The sequence below is a fragment of the Lutra lutra genome, chromosome 6 (assembly GCF_902655055.1).
Source record: "Lutra lutra chromosome 6, mLutLut1.2, whole genome shotgun sequence".
NCBI classification, from domain to species: domain Eukaryota; kingdom Metazoa; phylum Chordata; class Mammalia; order Carnivora; family Mustelidae; genus Lutra; species Lutra lutra.
In genome coordinates, this window is record NC_062283.1 from 73,706,234 (window position 1) to 73,725,604 (window position 19,371).

General features: G+C 36.1%; 1 protein-coding gene across 1 annotated transcript in view; it reads right to left on the reverse strand.

Moving 5' to 3' along the window:
* The window catches only part of TBC1D32 (TBC1 domain family member 32), a 238,219-nt gene that overhangs the window by 207,710 nt on the left and 11,138 nt on the right, over positions 1-19,371 (reverse strand). Inside the window, 5 exon segments of the mRNA XM_047733941.1 lie at positions 2,449-2,574; positions 5,426-5,494; positions 16,923-17,015; positions 17,017-17,040; positions 17,042-17,102. Of these exon segments, the coding sequence (XP_047589897.1) occupies positions 2,449-2,574; positions 5,426-5,494; positions 16,923-17,015; positions 17,017-17,040; positions 17,042-17,102 (373 nt within the window).

The window sequence follows — 19,371 nt, forward strand, 5'->3', positions numbered from 1 at the left end:
CTGTAGAAGTGAAAAGATTTGCATCGAGATTCTTACCCAAATAGAACAGAGATGAAAAAACCATTTTTCACATAGTGAAAAACTTAGAAAATAAACAAAATAACTATTCAGAAACTTGAGTAGAAATGTACTTATAAATAAGAGCACAATTATGTTGGCCAATAAAAAGTAAAATTGACCAAAACTACATGGGGGGAGAGAGAGTCGGGTTTAAGAGCTAGAGTAAGGTATAATGAGAAGGTATCAAGGGAAAAGTAGGTGTACTAAATGGTTAAAAAAGCAAACAAAAAAAAATACTCCACTGCTTTCCAAATTCAACATTTATTGTTTCTTTAAATTGTTTACATGGGTAGTTTCAGTAATTTGACACTTAAGACTTTAATATTTTGCCTAGTCCCAAGAAAAGTATTATTTAACACACTTTCCAAATTTACATTATTAAAACCCAAAGTAGAAAAAAAAAAAAACCTAAAGTAGAAACTATCACAACATAAATGAATTAAATGTTCATAGATGTAGCTAGAAAAGTCCTTGGCACTAGTCCGTACTTAGAAATGATAGCTATAGCTATCATTTTAATTTTACCAACTTTAATACTGTGATGAAATTAATCCTAATTGTGAAATTCAATATCCCATTAAAGAAATATGTAAGATCTCCTCAAGTGCTCTACTCTGGGATAGGGGGTGGGGGGAAACTTTGCCTATATCAAATATCAGCAAAATTAGAAAAAAATGGTTACACAAATGATCAAAAATTTCTAGTAACCCGAAGGAATTCCTACTGAATAGAGGATATTAAATATTTTAGAAAGCTTATTTTTATAGTTGCAGCAATTGATAAGTATCTGTCACACTCTTCAAACATGACAGGCTTCATTCAGTTATAAGCAAGAGTCCTCTAAAAGAGGAAATGAAAAAACAGAATCAACTCAAGAATTTGGATCAAGCATAAATTCAAAATCAAAAGAATGCCATGCCTTGTTTTTCTACTCCAATATGATGGGTTCTTGTTACCATTTTCCCTCCATAACAACTTTTTCCAATTTTATTCAACACTGATAACACTTTTACTGAATAATCTATAATGGCTAAACAAAGCCACTTATATTGACCCATTAGAATATTCACTGTTTATAAAGTTGTTACATAATTTTTTAAATAATAAAAGGAAACCTATCTGACCACTATTCTTTGTTAAAAAAAAAAATATATACAGAGAAATTTACAACTGCATTTCCTTGAAATGTAAAAAGTGACCCTGAAATATCTTTTTCCTTTTTCAGGTTCTTGGATCATTGAGTTTTTACAGAAGTCTGCATCATCACCTGGTGACAGTAAAGTTGAACTGTGTCCAGGTATTAGGTAATTGAACACATTTTCCTCCCTTACAAAAACAACAAACCACTTGTTTCCAAACCACTTCTGTTTACCAGTATAATTTTATCTTCATTGATGGAAGAACATGATTTTCAACAGATAAATGTATTGAGATTCTTTTTTCTTTAATAATTGCTTACTGTCTGACTCCTCTACTAGAATGTAAGTTCGGCAAAGACTTCTGTCTTGCTCAGTGTGTTTTCAGCATCTAAACTAGAATGCTGCACATTGTTGGTAATCCACACATATTTGCTGAAGAGCTAACAAAATTTAACTCTTGTGCTAACATCTTAAATTCTGTAGAAAACACCATAACAATTTTAAAGCCAACTTTTTCTTTCCTGACACATCAGTTAAGAAAAAGACCCTCTAAACCTAAATTTGCATTTAAATGTGAATATGGGATATGGTAGGATTTTTTTTTTAATTTACATCACTGATATAACCAATACAACAACTATACTTTTTAATATTGTTTTACTCATATAATAGTATTCCTGAGAAGGTACAGGAGAATCATTTTTTATATTCAATAATTTCTCTACTGACTTCATAATCTTTAGAATTTTCTATATTTATGATTCCTCTCAATTATCGTCTGAACTTTGCTTTAGTTTTCTCCCTTTTTTTAAGCAATTAAGCAATCTCTAAATAAACATTTAAATGCATAAGGAAAATGCTTATGATTCAGTTAGAATAAATTCTGATCATTTTAAGTTCAAAGTTTCATATGTCATGAATTCTTTCAAAAATGCTTTAAGTAGTCTCTTAAAGTACATTTCTTAACTCAAAACAAAACACGAATATTTGGATATCCCTTTACAAGATAAAACAATGAGCAAGGTAACAGTCTACTATTATTTGGCAGTGAAGTGCGATATTGATCATACTGGGAATCTAATCATGAAATAGTAAGTTAATGTCTTTAAAGAAAATCTTTACAACTCAAAAGCTGGAATTGAAATTCCATGAATAGTAGAGCCACTATTAAAGAAAGTAATTCCAGTTGCTTATAGAATGATGGGAAAACAATTTTTTTAAAAAAATATTTCTATCAGCATCTCCTTACACTAAACACAGGATCAGGATCTGAAAGACACACTGTCAGTTTTTCACAAAGAGTCGTCCAATTTTCACAGTTCAAAACATCAGATGGTGGAGCTGAACATAATGTTTGCAAGGCTTCATATCTCACCTATAATTTAAAAGATTTTTATTAATACCCAGCCACTAGGATACCACCAATACTTCAAATATTAAACATTTAAAGCAGTCTAGATGATTGTCTTAAAGAGCCAAATGATGAAAATCAGAGGTCTTTTTATAAAACAATTTTTGAGAACTCATTTCTTTTAAACTAAGTGTTAAACAGAAAAAAATAGGTTGCCACTTTACATAAAGCAAAAATTATAAACTAATTTTTGGAGATTCTAGGTCATATATCTAAGTGAAAGAGGAAGAAGGACAGTGGTCAAATCTGAATCACCAGGGCAAGGTTTTCCTACTTAACTAGGCACTCCTAGGTGGTCCTATAGTTTGAGGGCCTTAATTTTAAAATTAGCATAATATGCCCCTGGTGAAGCATTCCCATTCCAGAACATAGGAACAATTTTCACAAAATAATTAATTTGGACTAGTTTTCAATGCTATACTATGTTTTCTGACCTTCTAGCCCCTGAGGTAGGAAAAGTCAACAGTGTGATATAAAACTGAATGTCTATATTTTCAGGGAAAACTTACTTCTTAATCATTCTTTGCAAAATCAAATCAGAATTCACCCAAAACAATATCCCCCAAAGGAAAGCAGTAAAAAATAGCTCTACTCCAGTCATGAATGGAGCAAGACTTCTCCCCCACCACTCTCCAACCAGTAAGTAATAACACACTGATTCCAGGGTTGCCTGGGTGGCTCAGTGGGTTAAGCCTCTGCTTTAGGCTCAGGTCATGGTCTCAGGGTCCTGGGATCGAGCCCCACATCAGGCTCTCTGCTCAGCGGGGAGCCTGCTTCCCTTCCTCTCTCTGTCTCTCTGCCTGCCTCTCTGCCTACTTGTGATCTCTGTCTGTCAAATAAATAAATAAAGTCTTTAAAAATAAATAAATAAAGAACACACTGATTCCAACCTGTTTCTCAGAATGTGGTTGTTTCCCCAGCTAAAATAACTGAAACCTAGTGGTTTAAAAGGGCAAGAAGTTGGGGTGCAGGAGAAGCTAAGACCTTATAAAACCAGACCCTCTAAATCAGGGTATCAAGTTTTAGGTGAAAAAGAATACACATGCACTTAAAAGTGTCTATATATTCATATGAAAGAAAAACTCCTAAACACGACTATATTTGTGATAGGACTGGGGGACTTTGGAGGGATTTTAGAAACATTAAGTATTTTCTCCCTTTCAGTTAATTTTTAGGACAAAATCCCATTAAGAATTTACTACTTGCAGAAGTACTATAAAAGTTTCCAAATAAGTATAGATTTCCAAGTAATTCACTTAAACTGAAGACAATAAGACTCTTATCACATAGGGCGCCTAGATGGCTCAGTGGGTTCAGCATCTGCCTTTGGCTCAGTTCATGATCCCAAGGTTCTAGAATTGAGTCCTACATCAGGCTCCCTGCTTGGCAGGGAGTCCACTTCTCCCTCTACCCCTCCCTGCAGCTTGTGTTCTCACTCTCTCTTATGCTCTTTTTCATGCTCTCCCTCTCTCTCAAATAAATAAAATGTTTAAAAAAGAGAGAGATTGTTATCATATAAAATCAAGTTCCATTTCTTTTTTTTTTAATTATTATTTATTTATTTGACAGAGATCACAAGTAGGCAGAGAGATAGAGAGGAGGAGGAAACAGGCTCCCCACTGAGCAGAGAGCCCGATGCGGGGCTCAATCCCAGGACCCTGGGATCATGACCTGAGGTGAGGGCAGAGGCTTTAACCCAGTGAGCCACCCAGGCACCCCTCAAGTTCCATTTCTAATACCTTTTGAAACATTTACTAAGAACCTAGAAAATAGGGGCACCTGGGTGGCTCAGTGGGTTAAAGCCTCTGCCTTTGGCTGTGGTCATGATCTCAGGGTCCTGGGATTGAGCCCCTAATCGGGCTCTCTGCTCAGCAGGGAGCCTGCTTCCTCTTCTCTCTGCCAGCCTTTCTGCCTACTTGTGATCTCTGTCAAATAAATAAATAAAATCTTAAAAAAAAAAAGAACCTAGAAAATAAATCAGAATGTGAAATGCTAAAAATTATTGTGATTTAAAAAAAAAATCAGTGGGAGTAAATCATAACTATTCATTTAGTTTAATATGAAAAGTTGTGGCTTGCCTGGGTGCCCAGTTAAGCATCTGCCTTCGGCTCTGGTCATGATCCCCAAGTTGGGCTCCCTGCTCTGTGGAGATCCTGCTTCTGCCTCTCCCTCTGCCCCTCCCCCCGGCTCGTGCTTGCACACGCTCTATCTCAAATAAATAAATCTTTAAAAAATAAAATAAAATGAAAACTTGAAAAACATTTCAAAAACTGAAACCAACTGGCAAGATATGCAAATCCTATTTTCTATTTCAGACTGACTTAATGAAACAAGACTTTATAAACAGTAATTTATGAAATCTTAAAATATAAACAGGTACAATTCAATAGAACTGCTTCTTTAAAATCCTTTTTCTAATAAATGAAAGTGTCGAAGTTGCTCACATTTTCCAGAAGTAGAAAGAACATTAAATGAAGATCATTTTTCTTTAAGGAAATCACTAAAATATCACATACAAAGCAACAATGAAAGAACAGTTTGGAAGACAACGGCTTATTACTTTATCCCTTCAAAACTGAAACTAGACATAAAAATTTCTTCCTACAAACCATGACAATTCTCTGGCAGCCTCCCCTACTCTGTGACCTTTCATTTCAAGACTGGAAAGTCTAGCAGGGACATTAGTCTAGGAGCACCATGATAATAAAGGCCTATTTGCAAGAGAAGCAGTTCAGCTGCTTACTAATCACAATCTAATATATTATAAATATATATAAATATCTGACTGAACTTGACAGCTATCCTTTAAACTTACCTCTTTAGGTTGCCCTGGATCCAACTGGTCTAAAATCAATTGCAATTTTCCTTGACAAAATTTGTAACTCTGTAACAATTGACAGAACATTCATTTAGTAGACTTTTTACAAATACTGCTATAAATTATTTTTAATATAATTCCAAGCACAAAATGCATTCTGAGCAAGAAAAGAGAGTGATCTATTCTCATCTGGCAGAAAACTGAGAATTTGTTTTCCAAGGTATTTAAATGGGAACTGAAGTCTCAGGAGAACAGTGTACCTCATGTACATGAAAATTATTATTTGTTGAGCAACCGTAAAATGATAACATTATAATGTTATAATGTAAACATTATAAGATTCAAAAGATATAAGGCCAAGATATTTTGTACACAGAGATAGGAGATGAATGTAACAGAAAGATAAAACAAGAAGGCATTAATGGTATCCTAGGCACAACTATGATGCTGCTTGAACATTTTTGTCCCTTTATCTTTTCTGAATTTTCCCTAGCCCTCCATGCCTCCTCTTTGGTGAAAAGTTCCCAATATAAAAGACTCTATCTAGAGAAAAGTTTAATAGTAGACCATAAGTTATTTTGGAAAAGGAAAGGGTCTTTTTCTTGCTGAAGGCAGTTTAAATATGACTAATACCTAAAATAACCATCTAAAAATTAAACTGCCATTAAAATAAAGGATGCAGAGAAAGGGGGACCCTCCTACACTGTTGGTGGGAATGCAAGCTGGTGGAACCACTCTGGAAAACAGCATGGAGGTTCCTCAAAATGTTGAAAATAGAACTACCCTATGACCCAGCAATTGCACTGCTGGGTATTTACCCTAAAATACGAACGTAGTGATCCGAAGGGGCACGTGCACCCGAATGTTTATAGCAGCAATGTCTACAATAGCCAAACTATGGAAAGAACCTAGATGTCCATCAACAGACGAATGGATAAAGAAGATGTGGTATATATACACAATGGAATACTATGCAGCCATCAAAAGAAATGAAATCTTGCCATTTGCGACGACGTGGATGGAACTAGAGGGTATCATGCTTAGCAAAATAAGTCAATCGGAGAAAGACAACTATCATATGATCTCCCTGACATGAGGGAGAGGAGATGCAACATGGGGGGTTAAGGGGGTAGAAGAGTAAATGAAACAAGATGGGATTGGGAGGGAGACAAACCATAAGTGACTCTTAATCTCACAAAACAAACTGAGGGTTGATGGGGGGAGGGGGGTTGGGAGAGGGGGGTGGGGTTATGGACATTGGGGAGGGTATGTGCTATGGTGAGTGCTGTGAAGTGTGTAAACCTGGTGATTCACAGACCTGTACCCCTGGGGATAAAAATATATTATATGTTTTTAAAAAATAAAATTTAATTTAAAAAAGTACTATATATTAAATAGACCTTTAATTTTGAATTTTTATATTACAGTTAAAATACAAAAATTTATGAATGATAATAATAAATATAAGTAATATGAATGTAGCAGTCTTGCCAAAGGGAAAAAAAACCATAATACAGAATATCTTAAATAGTATATATAAGCATATGTACTTATATGCATTTGTGATACATACATAATGCATATATTTACATATTGAAGTATATATACACATGCATATGTATATTGAAATACACGTAAAATATATATTTATATACTTAGTTATTCTGTACTATTGCTAGACAACTTTTTCTCCCCCTTTAGCCGGCTCTTTGCCCCTCTTGTAAACTTGATTTCTTCTGATCCTTACACTTCCATCATGACTTTTACAAGATCATTATCTAGGTCTGAAATGTCTTGCTATCCAACTTACTAAAAGATAAGTATGATGTCAAGGACATGAATTTTAGTCAGATAAATGAAGTTTCAAAACCCGGCTCAATCTTCAACTAGTTACATGACCCTGAAGTCTCGAACCCCATCCTCAGTTTTCACATCAGGAAAACTGTGAAGTTTTTTGCTTCATTGTTATAAAATTTTCAACTTTGAAGTAAATTTCCTGTTTCTCAGGAAATTCTCTATAAGAAAATATAAAATAACTGACTCTACCTACCATCTACCTATTCAAAATCAAGCAATCTAAAGATATAATTCATTGATTTCCATAGATTCCCATTCTAATCCAGCCTCTCCCCCAATATAGAGGCATGTTCTATAACAGCCCTGATAAATGGGGAGCCAGACATTGTTCGAACATTCTCAACTATAGTCAGTTCATACTGGTGAAGCAACCAATATTATATCAAAGAAGCAGTCAAAAAATGTAATACATAAATCTTAACAAATTCATTTACTTAAACATTCCCCTTGACAAAAGCTTTGTTTTCTAATGTTATGTGCAATACGTTCAGCAAGCAACCTTTACTCTCTGAAAACGGTTTTGCCTTTCATTTCACAAAAATGATCAAGGCTAATCAACATGATCATCCTTCAACTTTACCTCCTCTTCCCCCCAGTATTATTCTGTGGTGAACTCCTAACGAGATTCAAATAGCTTTTCTTAGTACTCAGCATTGACGTTCTCTCTAGCCTTCATTACAGCTAGTTAACCTTGAAATTAACTGCCTTTCACCTTGAAATTCACTGCCCCTTAAGTTCTTACTCAGTAAACTGTGGTTTGGTACCTTCTTTTCTGACCCATCCTTTAGTCTCTCTTGGCCCTCTGAAAATGTGTTTCCTAAGGTCTCACCTATTTAGGTAGACCCAACCTTTCTACGAAGTGAATCCTGCATTTTCAACCACTTGCTATACCACTGGACTACCTTACTGGTATTTGACATTTAAAATCTTGGGGAAAAAAAAAAGAACTCACTATATCTTCTCCACATGTAACCTTCCTCCCTAATCCCAGGCATGGTTTATGACACCATGGTCTTCCCACCACCTCAGCCTGAAACCACAGCTAGACTTTTGACTCTTTTCCCCACTCTGTACTACTCCCCCCACAAACACTTCAATAATGACTTTGACTCTCTTCCCATTCTGCACTACTCTCCCCAAAACACTGCAATAATCAAGTTTAATGATCATGCCTCTGTAATAATTCTCACATCAGTCCCTATTTATTTCTACAAAGCCTCCTCAGTTCAGGCCTTCTTCTTACTTCAACTATCATGATAGCCTTCTAACTTCTTTCCCTATATCTTCTTTCTCACCTGCTCATGCCTTTCTGCACACAATTATCGGGTAAATCTCACCAACACACTTTTCTGTTCAGCAATCTAAAATGATTTCCCGGGGCACCTGGGTGGCTCAGTGGGTTAGGCCTCTGCCTTCGGCTCAGGTCATGATCTCAGGATCCTGGGATCGAGTCCCGCATCGGGCTCCCTGCTCAGCAGGGAGCCTGCTTCCCCTCTCCCTCTGCTGCTCCCCCCACTTGTGCTCTCTCTCCTTCTCTCACTCTCTGTCAAATAAATAAATTATGAAAAAAAATAAAAAAATAAAAAATGATTTCCCTTTACTTACAAAACAATCCAATTTAGCTTTTGAATGCATTCATTTATTCCTTATATATTTATTAGACATCTACTATGTTTCGGACACCAATTACATAACATACCAGGCACTAGAATTTTATAGCTAGGAAAAATAATTAAGATCTAAACCTTGCTCCATAATTTGGCCCTCATCTACCCTTCCAGTTTACTCCCCACAAACTCTTTGTTCTAACCCTTCACAAAAACAAACTACTCAGGTTCCCCAATAGGCCACATTCTTTGTTGATTTAGAGCTTTTGTCCATTCCCTTGTTTGAAATACTTTCCCCCATAGTTCTTTGATAGTCTTAGTTACAAAGACCCTTTAGATTTTCCAGGATGCGCTATTTCTACCTTACGACTCTGTTATTTATGTAAATAATCTCCTCATAATCCCAGGCAAGCTCCTTGAAGAAATAACATATACCTGATTCATCTTTTCAGTTTGGCAGTGCCTATCACAAAATACTGCACATAGTATATGTTGGGGAACAGACAACCATAGAGTTGAAATCCTCCAATTCTACCATATCTGCCCTTTCTCCCAGATTAAAATACATATTAGAAAAGCATAGTCTGGGGATATCCAAATCTTGGTTTCAGCTCAAGTCATGCTCTTAGGGTCGGGAAATGGAGCCCCACGTTGAGTTCTGTGTTCTGCATGGAGTCTGCTTGAAATTCTCTCTCCCTCTTCCTCTGCCCCTCCCACTTGTGACTGTACATGTACGCTCTCTCTAAAATAAATAAATCTTTAAGAAAAAAAAAAAAGCATAGCCTCTAATAGTTATCTGATTGGAGCAGCTTCATTAATCTATCTACTTCCCTTTAATTAGTTATCATTTAATTATTAATTTTTTATCTCCTTAAATATAGTATATACTATTCTTTAAAAATGGTATTTAAGCAATGAAAATTTTTTGTTACACTAAACATCAGAATGAACCTACTACCTGCCTTAAAGGTTACCTATTTTTAAGGTATGTGTGTTACTGTGTATTAGTGGACTGACATAAAATCCCATAGCAACCAACTAATAAGTTCTTTAACTAGAGCAAGTAGACAGCGTGTCCCTTGTAATACAGATTTGTTAAGATTTTTCAACAGTTTTAGGTATTTCTTAAACTGAAAATTCCTGAGGGAAGTAGTATCTGCCCACCTGATTTGTAAAGCAATGCAAGACAGATCTGTTGGTGATATCGATATAGGTAGATACTTCCAACAGGGAGTTTTTTAAAATATCATATTTACATATGTAAAAGCATATGCTAAGCAAATAATTTCTGAGTACATTCTAAGGAAAAAGAACAAGAACCAGAATTGAATGATAATCTAAAATGTATCTGGTCCTCTATGGATTATATAGATCCTATTTAAAGATATTTTTATGTTAAAATAAGATTGGGACATATTTCTGTCAAATGCAGTTTACTAAGGATTGCAAACAAAACATCCTATAGTTTTTTGGTAACAGATATCACACTCAATTACTTTATCACAACATATACTAAAGAATATTTACATTATTCAATGACTACACTTAAACAAAATCAAACTACCCTCAGATTTCTACCCTAGAAATCTCCAAATGTTTGGTTTATAAACTGTATAAAGCATTCAGATACAACCAAAGACAGACAACTATTATTGTTGTTTGAAAAACATAGCTATGGGGGGGCGCCTGGGTGGCTCAGTGGGTTAAAGCCTCTGCGTTCGGCTCAGGTCATGATCCCAGAGTCCTGGGATCGAGCCCCGCATCAGGCTCTCTGCTCAGCAGGGAGCCTGCTTCCTCCTTTCTCTCTGCCTGCCTCTCTGCCTATTGTGATCTCTGTCTGTCAAATAAATAAAAATCATTAAACATAGCTATGGAAAATAAGAAATATATAAATATTGAACCTAATGATACTTCAGGCTTTAACGTCTAAATGCACAGTTCTTTCCTATTCTTAAAAAAAGAGAGAGAGAGAGAGAGAGAAAAGAAACAGCACCCACTGATGAGGAACAGGACAAAAGCAAACACTCAGTGCTTACTATGTGCCAGGTAGTATTCAAAATGCTTTACACACATTAAGTCATTAAGTCCACAAAGCAACCCTATTAAGGTAGGTTCTATTATTATCTCCACTCTGACAGATAAGAAAACTGAGGCACTGAGAGAAAAAATCCAAAGTCCACAACTCATCAATGGCAGAACCAGACTTTATTTCAGACTGGTTTGTTTCTAAGATTCAGAATGAATTAGCTTCCTGTAGAGTAGCTTTTTCAAATTTTAGTACATCTACAACCTTTTAAATTATGCACCCACCTTTCATAATGCCTTAAATATAGAACAAAGTTACTAATCCAAAACAAAAACAATCTTTTAAAAACATTTTCAAAAGATGGATTGTTTCTTAATTTCCTATGTTTTATTATATTTCAACAAAAACAGCTTTCACTTAAAAGTGCTATCATTGAGAGGTAATAACAAAAATCTTATATTTTAAAGTATAAAGAAACTTTAGGTTTCATTAAGAAGAAATTTAGCACTGTTAATCAAAGAAATTAGTTTTTCTGGTGTTAAATTATCTCAAAAGAGAACTATTAAGCAAGCAAGCAAAAAAGCTCACACCTGCACCTACCCAATTCTTCTCCCCAGCAATCCACCTGCCTCCAGTCTCACACAAGAAAGCTGAATTATCAATGATACGATCTTCATTTTCTCTAGTCTCAGCTACCTTCTCCTCTCATTACTACATTTAAGACCAGGCTCCTAGCTTTTTCTGCTTATAAAACATGAATAATCAAAATCTGATGAATTGAGGGTAGCTAGAGATGGAAGAACTTCTGACGTGTGGTTTGGGCTGTGGCTATCCTACCATTCTCTGGCTGATATTTCTTTTTTTTTTTTTTTTTTTTTTAAAGATTTTATTTATTTATTTATTTGACAGAGAGAGATCACAAGTAGATGGAGAGGCAGGCAGAGAGAGAGAGGGAAGCCGGATCTCTGCCGAGCAGAGAACCCGATGCGGGACTCGATCCCAGGACTCTGAGATCATGACCTGAGCCGAAGGCAGCGGCTTAACCCACTGAGCCACCCAGGCGCCCTCTCTGGCTGATATTTCTAAAAAAGAGGAGAGTCTTACAATCTATCAGCTATAGTGTAATATCCTCAAAAGCAGAATTCCTCACCAAAAGGGCATTGTAGAAGCTTTGAAGATTTTAGGGAGCCCAGAAAATGGGTTGCACTCAAAATACTTTGAGGTTTGAGGGGTTAAGATAAAACATATACTAGAGATGTTGAAGCACTATTCTGAAAGACAGGAAAGACCAATGCACCCAATAAAGGGGAAAAAACTATTCAAGAAAATTCTTACTGGAAGAATTCAAAGCCTAGCAAAAGACAGGTTCAGATTGTTCCCAGGAGACAGTTCAAACACAAAGTCAAAGGAATAGTGTCTTTTTTCTATGAATAAAAAAAAAAAAAAAAAAAAAAAAGGAAAGATCAGCCCTGGCCTTTGTTGAGAAGACAGGTAAACTAGCAAGGCTGGGGCACTAGATTAGTTTCCTACTGCTACTATAACAAATTACCATAAACTCAGTGACTTAAAACAACACAAATTTATTATCTTACAGTTCTGCCGGTCAGAAATCTAAACACATCAGCAAGGTTATGTTCCTTCTGGAGGCTCTGGGCAGAATCCATTTTCCTTACCTTTTCCAGCCTCTAAAGACTGTCTGCACTCTTAGTTCACTGGCCTCCTTCCACCTACAAGGCCAACAATCCAATCACTCTGACCTCGACTTCAGCCTACCTACACAGTACCCTCTCTGACTCTGACCCTCCTGAGTTGCTCTTATACAGATGCTTGTGATTACATTGGACTCTCCTATGTGAGGATAGCCTCTCCATCTAAAAATCCTTAATCACATTAACAAACACCCCAACACCATGTATGCTAACAGGTTCACAGGTTTTGAGGATTTAGACATGGATATCTTCAAGGGGTCCATTATTCTGCTGACTATAGATACCAAAAGATGGGTTTCAAAGAGAGGCTGTCTTGAAAGCAAAGAGACAGTAAATGCTTTAAATAAATTAACATTATGCAAGAGTAACAAGTTACTGCTATCCTAAACTCATCTCCTCCATATAAACTGTGCACCTTGGCATTCCTTCAGAACATAATGAAATAGTTTGCACACTATAAAACAGCCTAATGCTTGCGCTGGACCAAATACTGTCAAGGAAGAGGAAGACAGAAAAACTGCAATAGGAAAACTTATGAATTTTAAAGCTTGAGGTATATTAGGGTAAACCTCTTACTTCCCAGCTGTAGAAAACAACCCGGAGAAACTGAGTTAGAAACCATACAGGACCACAGCTGAGAACTTTTCTATTTTGGCATGTCCCTGAATGGCACCCATTCCAGCACGTCCTTTAAGAGATGAAAGGTAACACGTATAAAGCAGCAGCAACAGTTCTAAGGACTTGATATACATTAACCCAGTTAATATTCTCAGAAACCCTATGAGGTAAGTGGTGGTTTCATTCCCATTTTACAAATGAGAAATAGCATAGCACAGTGAAGTTAAGACACTGTCCAGGGTCACATGGCTAGTAAGTGATAGAACTGAGATCTGAACCCAAGCAGTCTCAGATAATGTGGTATGGAACAAAAACTTTGGAAGGAGAGAGACCAGGCTTAAATTCATTAGCAATACAAGTTTGGGAAAATACTTAACTACTATTAGTAAGCCTCACTTTTCTTCTGTAAAGTGGGCCAGTAACATCTATAGTGAATATAAAGTCGAGTACAGTCTGTAAGTACCAATATATGGCAGAAATCTCAATTACAGACAGCTAATATTATTATTTCTATCTTTCCAGCATTATTCTTTTTTAAAGATTTTATTTATTTATTTGACAGAGAGAGAGATCACAAGTAGGCAGGGAGGCAGGCAGAGAGAGAGGAGGAAGCAGGCTCCCTGCTGAGCAGAGAGCCCAATGCAGGGCCCGATTCCAGGATCCTGAGATCATGACCTAAGCCAAAGGCAGAGGCTTAACCCACCAAGCCACCCAGGCACCCCTTTCCAGCATTATTTTGCAGTGACTTTTTTTAAGGTTTAATCACAATACCAAATCCTTTCAGTGCTCTCCTCACAATTATAGTAAAAACCGATCTGTCTTCTTTATTCTTTAATATCCTCAAACATACACCAATAGTGTCCAAGGCCAACCATGTCCAAAGTTTTTCAATAATGGGTCAGAAATCCATATATAATCAGGCTGTAATTGTTAAAATAATAACAATGAAATGAAGCCTGCTTTATTCACAAAATGCAAGCTTTCTACCAATATCAAAACATCAGCATCAGAACTGTTAATTCAATGTTATTCATACAACAATTCAGACATTTTTCTAAGCCCAAAGCAAATAACTTAACAATGTTGCAAGCATTATCAACAACATCAGTGTTTAATGCAATGAATGACACATATCTTCACAGACCCTTTCAACTTCTGAACATAGTAACTCAGCTCTCTTTGTCATGGTAAAAGAGTCCCTTTTCACTAAGCAAAGGCACCCAGACATCTCCTGGAATTTGATCACACTCGAAGAGTTTTGGGGGTACTTCTGGCATTCATATGCTTTTTTCCCAAAGTCCAGGGATCCCATGCCTTGTGGGTGGACACAGTTCACCTTCAACCCAATTAGAGCCTTCTGAAACAAAGTCATACCCATAGGACAGATACCTGAAAATGCAGATATACCCTTTTGGCATCCCAACAGAAGTCATATAAATTTAAAGTCTGATTCCTTCTCAAGAATAAAACCAAAACAAACAAACAAAAAAGACCATTTTCTGAAACTATGACCCCATTTCTACAAATGCTTTGAATTTCTGAAAAAACTTATTATTCTAAGACTGGAAATACTTTAGCATTTCAGATGAACACCTCTTCACTGCTAGCTATTCGGTCAACCTTATGGGGCCTGAATACTCGGACTTCTTAAAACAAATAACAATGCTTCATTTTTTTCCCTCTTATTGTTCAATTTCAATGTAAACAGATGGTTCATCAAATAAGAAAGTATAATCTTGTGAGCACCCAGAGTCCTAAAGTTGGGTTTTTCTATGCCTTCCTTGATCTGAAGAAGCAGTTCAATAAACCTACTGAATAAAACTAAACTAAAATCTCCATAGCCCAGCTCCTTCCAAAGAGTCCATCAATAAAGAAATATTAAGGGCTATAAGGTGAAGAAAATTCAGTCTTTGCCCTTTCCTCCATCACATCAGAAAATAAACCTAAGCACAATCTCTCCTGAGCAGAGCAACTTTTAAGTTCTGCTTTAATGACTTCTAAACATTTTTCCTTCATAAATGCAGTCTCAACTGTGACCAGTATGTGTGACTTTTTCACATTTCACCAAAATTCCCCAAATTCCTCTTTGGTATATGGTTAAGATCTGTTATGGCTATGTCTCCAAGTCAGCACTAAATAGGTGAAAATGTTTCATTAGAAATAACAGGTAGGGGATGCCTCGGTGGCTCATTCGGTTAAGCGGCTGCCTTCAGCTCAGGTCATGATCCCAGGGTCCTGGGATTGAGTCCCACATCAGGCTCCTTGCTCCACAGGGAGCCTGCTTCTCCCTCTGCCTCTGCCTGCCACTCTGCCTGCCTGTACTCTCTCTCTCTGACAAATAAATAAATAAAATCTTAAAAAAAAAAAAAAAGAAATAACAGGTAGGATTCACACAAAGATCAGACAGACTCCAACTGGCCTGGAAATTTCTGTGGGGAAGTTGATGGTGCATGCATATATAAGGCTCTAGTCTCCTATTAGAACTAACCTAACCTGTGGCCATTCTGTTAGCTCTGCCCTTGCCAAATGACAAAGATTCCAATAACGTGGAAAGAGACAATGTAAAACCTCAAATCTCTTAATGTCAAAAAGAAGAGGTTTACTGATTTTGTTGGTTTTTTGTTTTGTTTTTTGGGGTTCCTTTAATTTAAATTCAATTAGCCAGCATACAGTACTGTAATTGTCCCTCAGAACAATGTTATTACTTAAAATACAACTTACAAGAATTGTACTAGCCATCAAGCATGTTCGGATATATCCTTAAGAAAACATATACTGGCAACAGGCCTCTGGGGGAGAGGACGATATACGTCCTTGAAGCCAAGCAGCTGGGAACTCCCAGCCCGCTCAGGGCAGAACACTGCCTGCTTCATTTTTCCATTATCTCCCCTTCCCCGGAGAGCTCCTGTGGCTAATTAGGTGATCCCTTTTGAATGTGCTTGCTCAACTATAAACTTTATACTGCTTAACCAGATATACTTTGCCTTCCTTCTTGTTTATCTACAAGGCATCTGATTAATGTGTAGTCTTCTTCAGCTCCTTTGTTGATTACTGTCTATATCTAATAAAAACAGCACTGAGTAGTTGTTCGGGGCAACAACTTTTCTACTGTTGTCCCCTGCTCACATTCTCTTGCAACTGACTTGTTTGCGCCTCATTCTTCTCCTGTGTGCCATCAGGAGGCGGCAAGTACATCATTAGTTTCTGATGCAGTGTTCAATGACTCATCAGTTGCATGTAACACTCAGTGTTCATCATGTTTTAAAACAAATCACAGTGACCTTCATCTTAGAGGATAAGGGAAATGTTTTATCTCCATATCTCATTTATAATGCAGTTAAACTTTGATTAATAAAAATCAATTAGGAATAAGATGTTTTGTTTAACTAAAGCTTAAGCAGATTTGTTTCAGGTATTTTTTTTTAAATCCAAAATCAATTAGTTTATTTCCATATCTCATTAAGATATGTCAGACATAATGTAATCATTCACTGTGCTATAATTCTAGAAGATGTTATTTCACGTACTCAATCTTTAAGATTAGGTAATTTTATTATTTTTCTTCTGAATCTTAAAACTGGAAAGCAGAAAAAAAATCTGGCTAACAAAGAATGTACTGAAGTTACTGATTATTAAATATCATTTCAAGACATAAATGCAAAAGGAAACAACCACACCTGATTGAATGACGAATCACTATCAGAGCAATTATCTGTGCAGTAACTGTTGCTTTTCTCCTTCTGGATTTTTTTCTGCCTCTCTTGACTTCGCCATCTCATCTTCTTCAAACTTGTTTAATCATAGATTCCACCACTACCATCATGATATTCTTCAGGGAATGCATCATTTCTTTGTATCTTTAAATTTAAAACAGTCTTGGTAAGAGAAAGGACTATTAGCACAATTAAAACACTCAGCTAAATTAAACTATCTTTTTTTTTTCTGTAAAGTCCCTCTAAGGGCGCAGTTCGAAAAGGGAAAAAAATATGTCAGCTTTTTTAAAGAACAAGTGGCCACAATGGAATTCACACAACAGGATAAAAATTAATAAGAATTCCAAAACATATGTTATTTCCCAGGTTTTCTTCATCTGATTACACAGACCAAGGTAGTAAACTAACACAGTCTAAGGCAAGATATTCCAATAGCATGGATACCAGTACTCCACAATAGTCAACTGCTAATACCATACTACCAGAACAGTCTAAACCTAAAGTTTATTCCTTGTTTATTTCTATCTCTTTCTCTATCCTCCTCCCTTCTCTACTTTCTTTCCTTCCCTTCTTCCCTGCCTATCTTTATAGGTACTTATAATGAGCATTAAGACCTAAATAAGAGCTAAGCTATCAGTAGGTCCTTTGAAGGACAGAGGCTAAAGAACCTACCGTCAGAGACGTTAAGAAAGGGATTCCTGAAACTGGTAAGAGTTTGAACCAGATAGCTTCTAAATCCCTTTCAGCTCCAGTCTTAGAAAGAGGGATGCTTGGGTAGCTCAGTTGCTTATGTAGCCAACTCTTGATTTCAGCTCAGGTCATAATCTCAGGGTCATGAGATCGAGCCCCACAAATCTGCTTAAGATTCTCTCTCTCCCTCTCTCCCTCTCCCTCAGCCCCTCCCCAATTTATGCCCATGCTCTCTCTCTCTCTCTCTCTCTCTAAAATAAATACAATCTAAATAAATAAATAAATAAATGCCTCAAAAAGAACTTATAAATAAAGTTCTCCACTTACTATGTGCCAACTCTCAAGCACCCATATTAATTAGGTAGAAATCCAGGGTGCCTGTGTGTCTCAGTCAGTTAAGTGTCTGCCTTCAGCTCAGGTCATGATCCCAGAGTCATGCAATAGAGTCCCGCATCAGGCTCCCTGCTCAACGGGGAGCCTGCTTCTCCCTCTGTCTCTCATAAATAAATAAAAATCTTTAAAAAAAAAAAAAAAAGACTGAGGTCCCAAAAAGCCTAGAAATAAAATTTCAGAGCTAGATGAAACTATTTTTAGAACTTTCATCTAGCCTTTTATTTTAAAATGAGGAATATGTGACCTGGACCACTGAAAAAGCTACACTTAAAACAAGGCATAAAGATTTAAATAAACATAGTGAATAAAGTACTATTTTGGAATCAGAAACCCTGGATTATAATTCTGACTACTTTACCTACCAGTTTTGTCATCATAAATCAGTTTCATTTTCCTCAATGATAAAATGAGATGAAAAGAATACAATCTAGCTGACCTATTTCACATAGCTGTAGCAAGACATAATAGTATGTATCTGAAAGTTCTCTGTAAATATAAAGCATGAAACATGTATTTATTATCATTTTGTAATAAAAATACATTAGGAAAATAAGCACAGAAATGCCCCTTTCTTTATACTTCTAGTAAATGGGTTATTATAACTCCATAAACCTGAGGAAGGATAGGTAAGTTACTCTTATAAAAACAATAAAACCATGCTGGGGTTTTTGATATAAATAGGAGGCTAAGATTTTAAAGCGTAAAGGAATTTTTAAATATATTTTAAATTATATGATATACATCACATATTAGTAACTATATATAATTCTATACATAACTTAAAATACATTCTCATATATTTACTATGGTTCAGCAATATATAATTTACATAATATATAACTAGAATCAAATTTAATACATAGTTTATTCATGTATGTGTTTTTAAAGCATCAGAAATTGTGAGAAAACACAGAAATATTAAAAGAAGATGAGAATAGGAACAATGCAGGAGGAAAACACATACAGAAGAGAACTTACAGAGGTAAGGAAAAGTCCAGATCCAAGTTTATGTTAAGGGGATATAAAGAGCAAGAAGGAATCCTAGGACACTCATCAGACTAACTGGCAAAGTATCTATAGGATAACTGAAACGAAAGGGTCCAGCTTTCCTCTACACATTCTCAGCAGCGAGAAACAGGGAAGCCTAACAATGACTTGGTAGCAATCAAGAGCAATCCATAAAAAGCTGCTCTCTCCCTCCACAGTATTTATATTATAGCTGGGCACAGATCTAAACTACAGTCCCAGACTCCTTTGCAGTTAGACATAGCCATGTAAACAACATAAAGCCTTTTCCCCCTTATAATTTACAATATAGTAATTTAATACA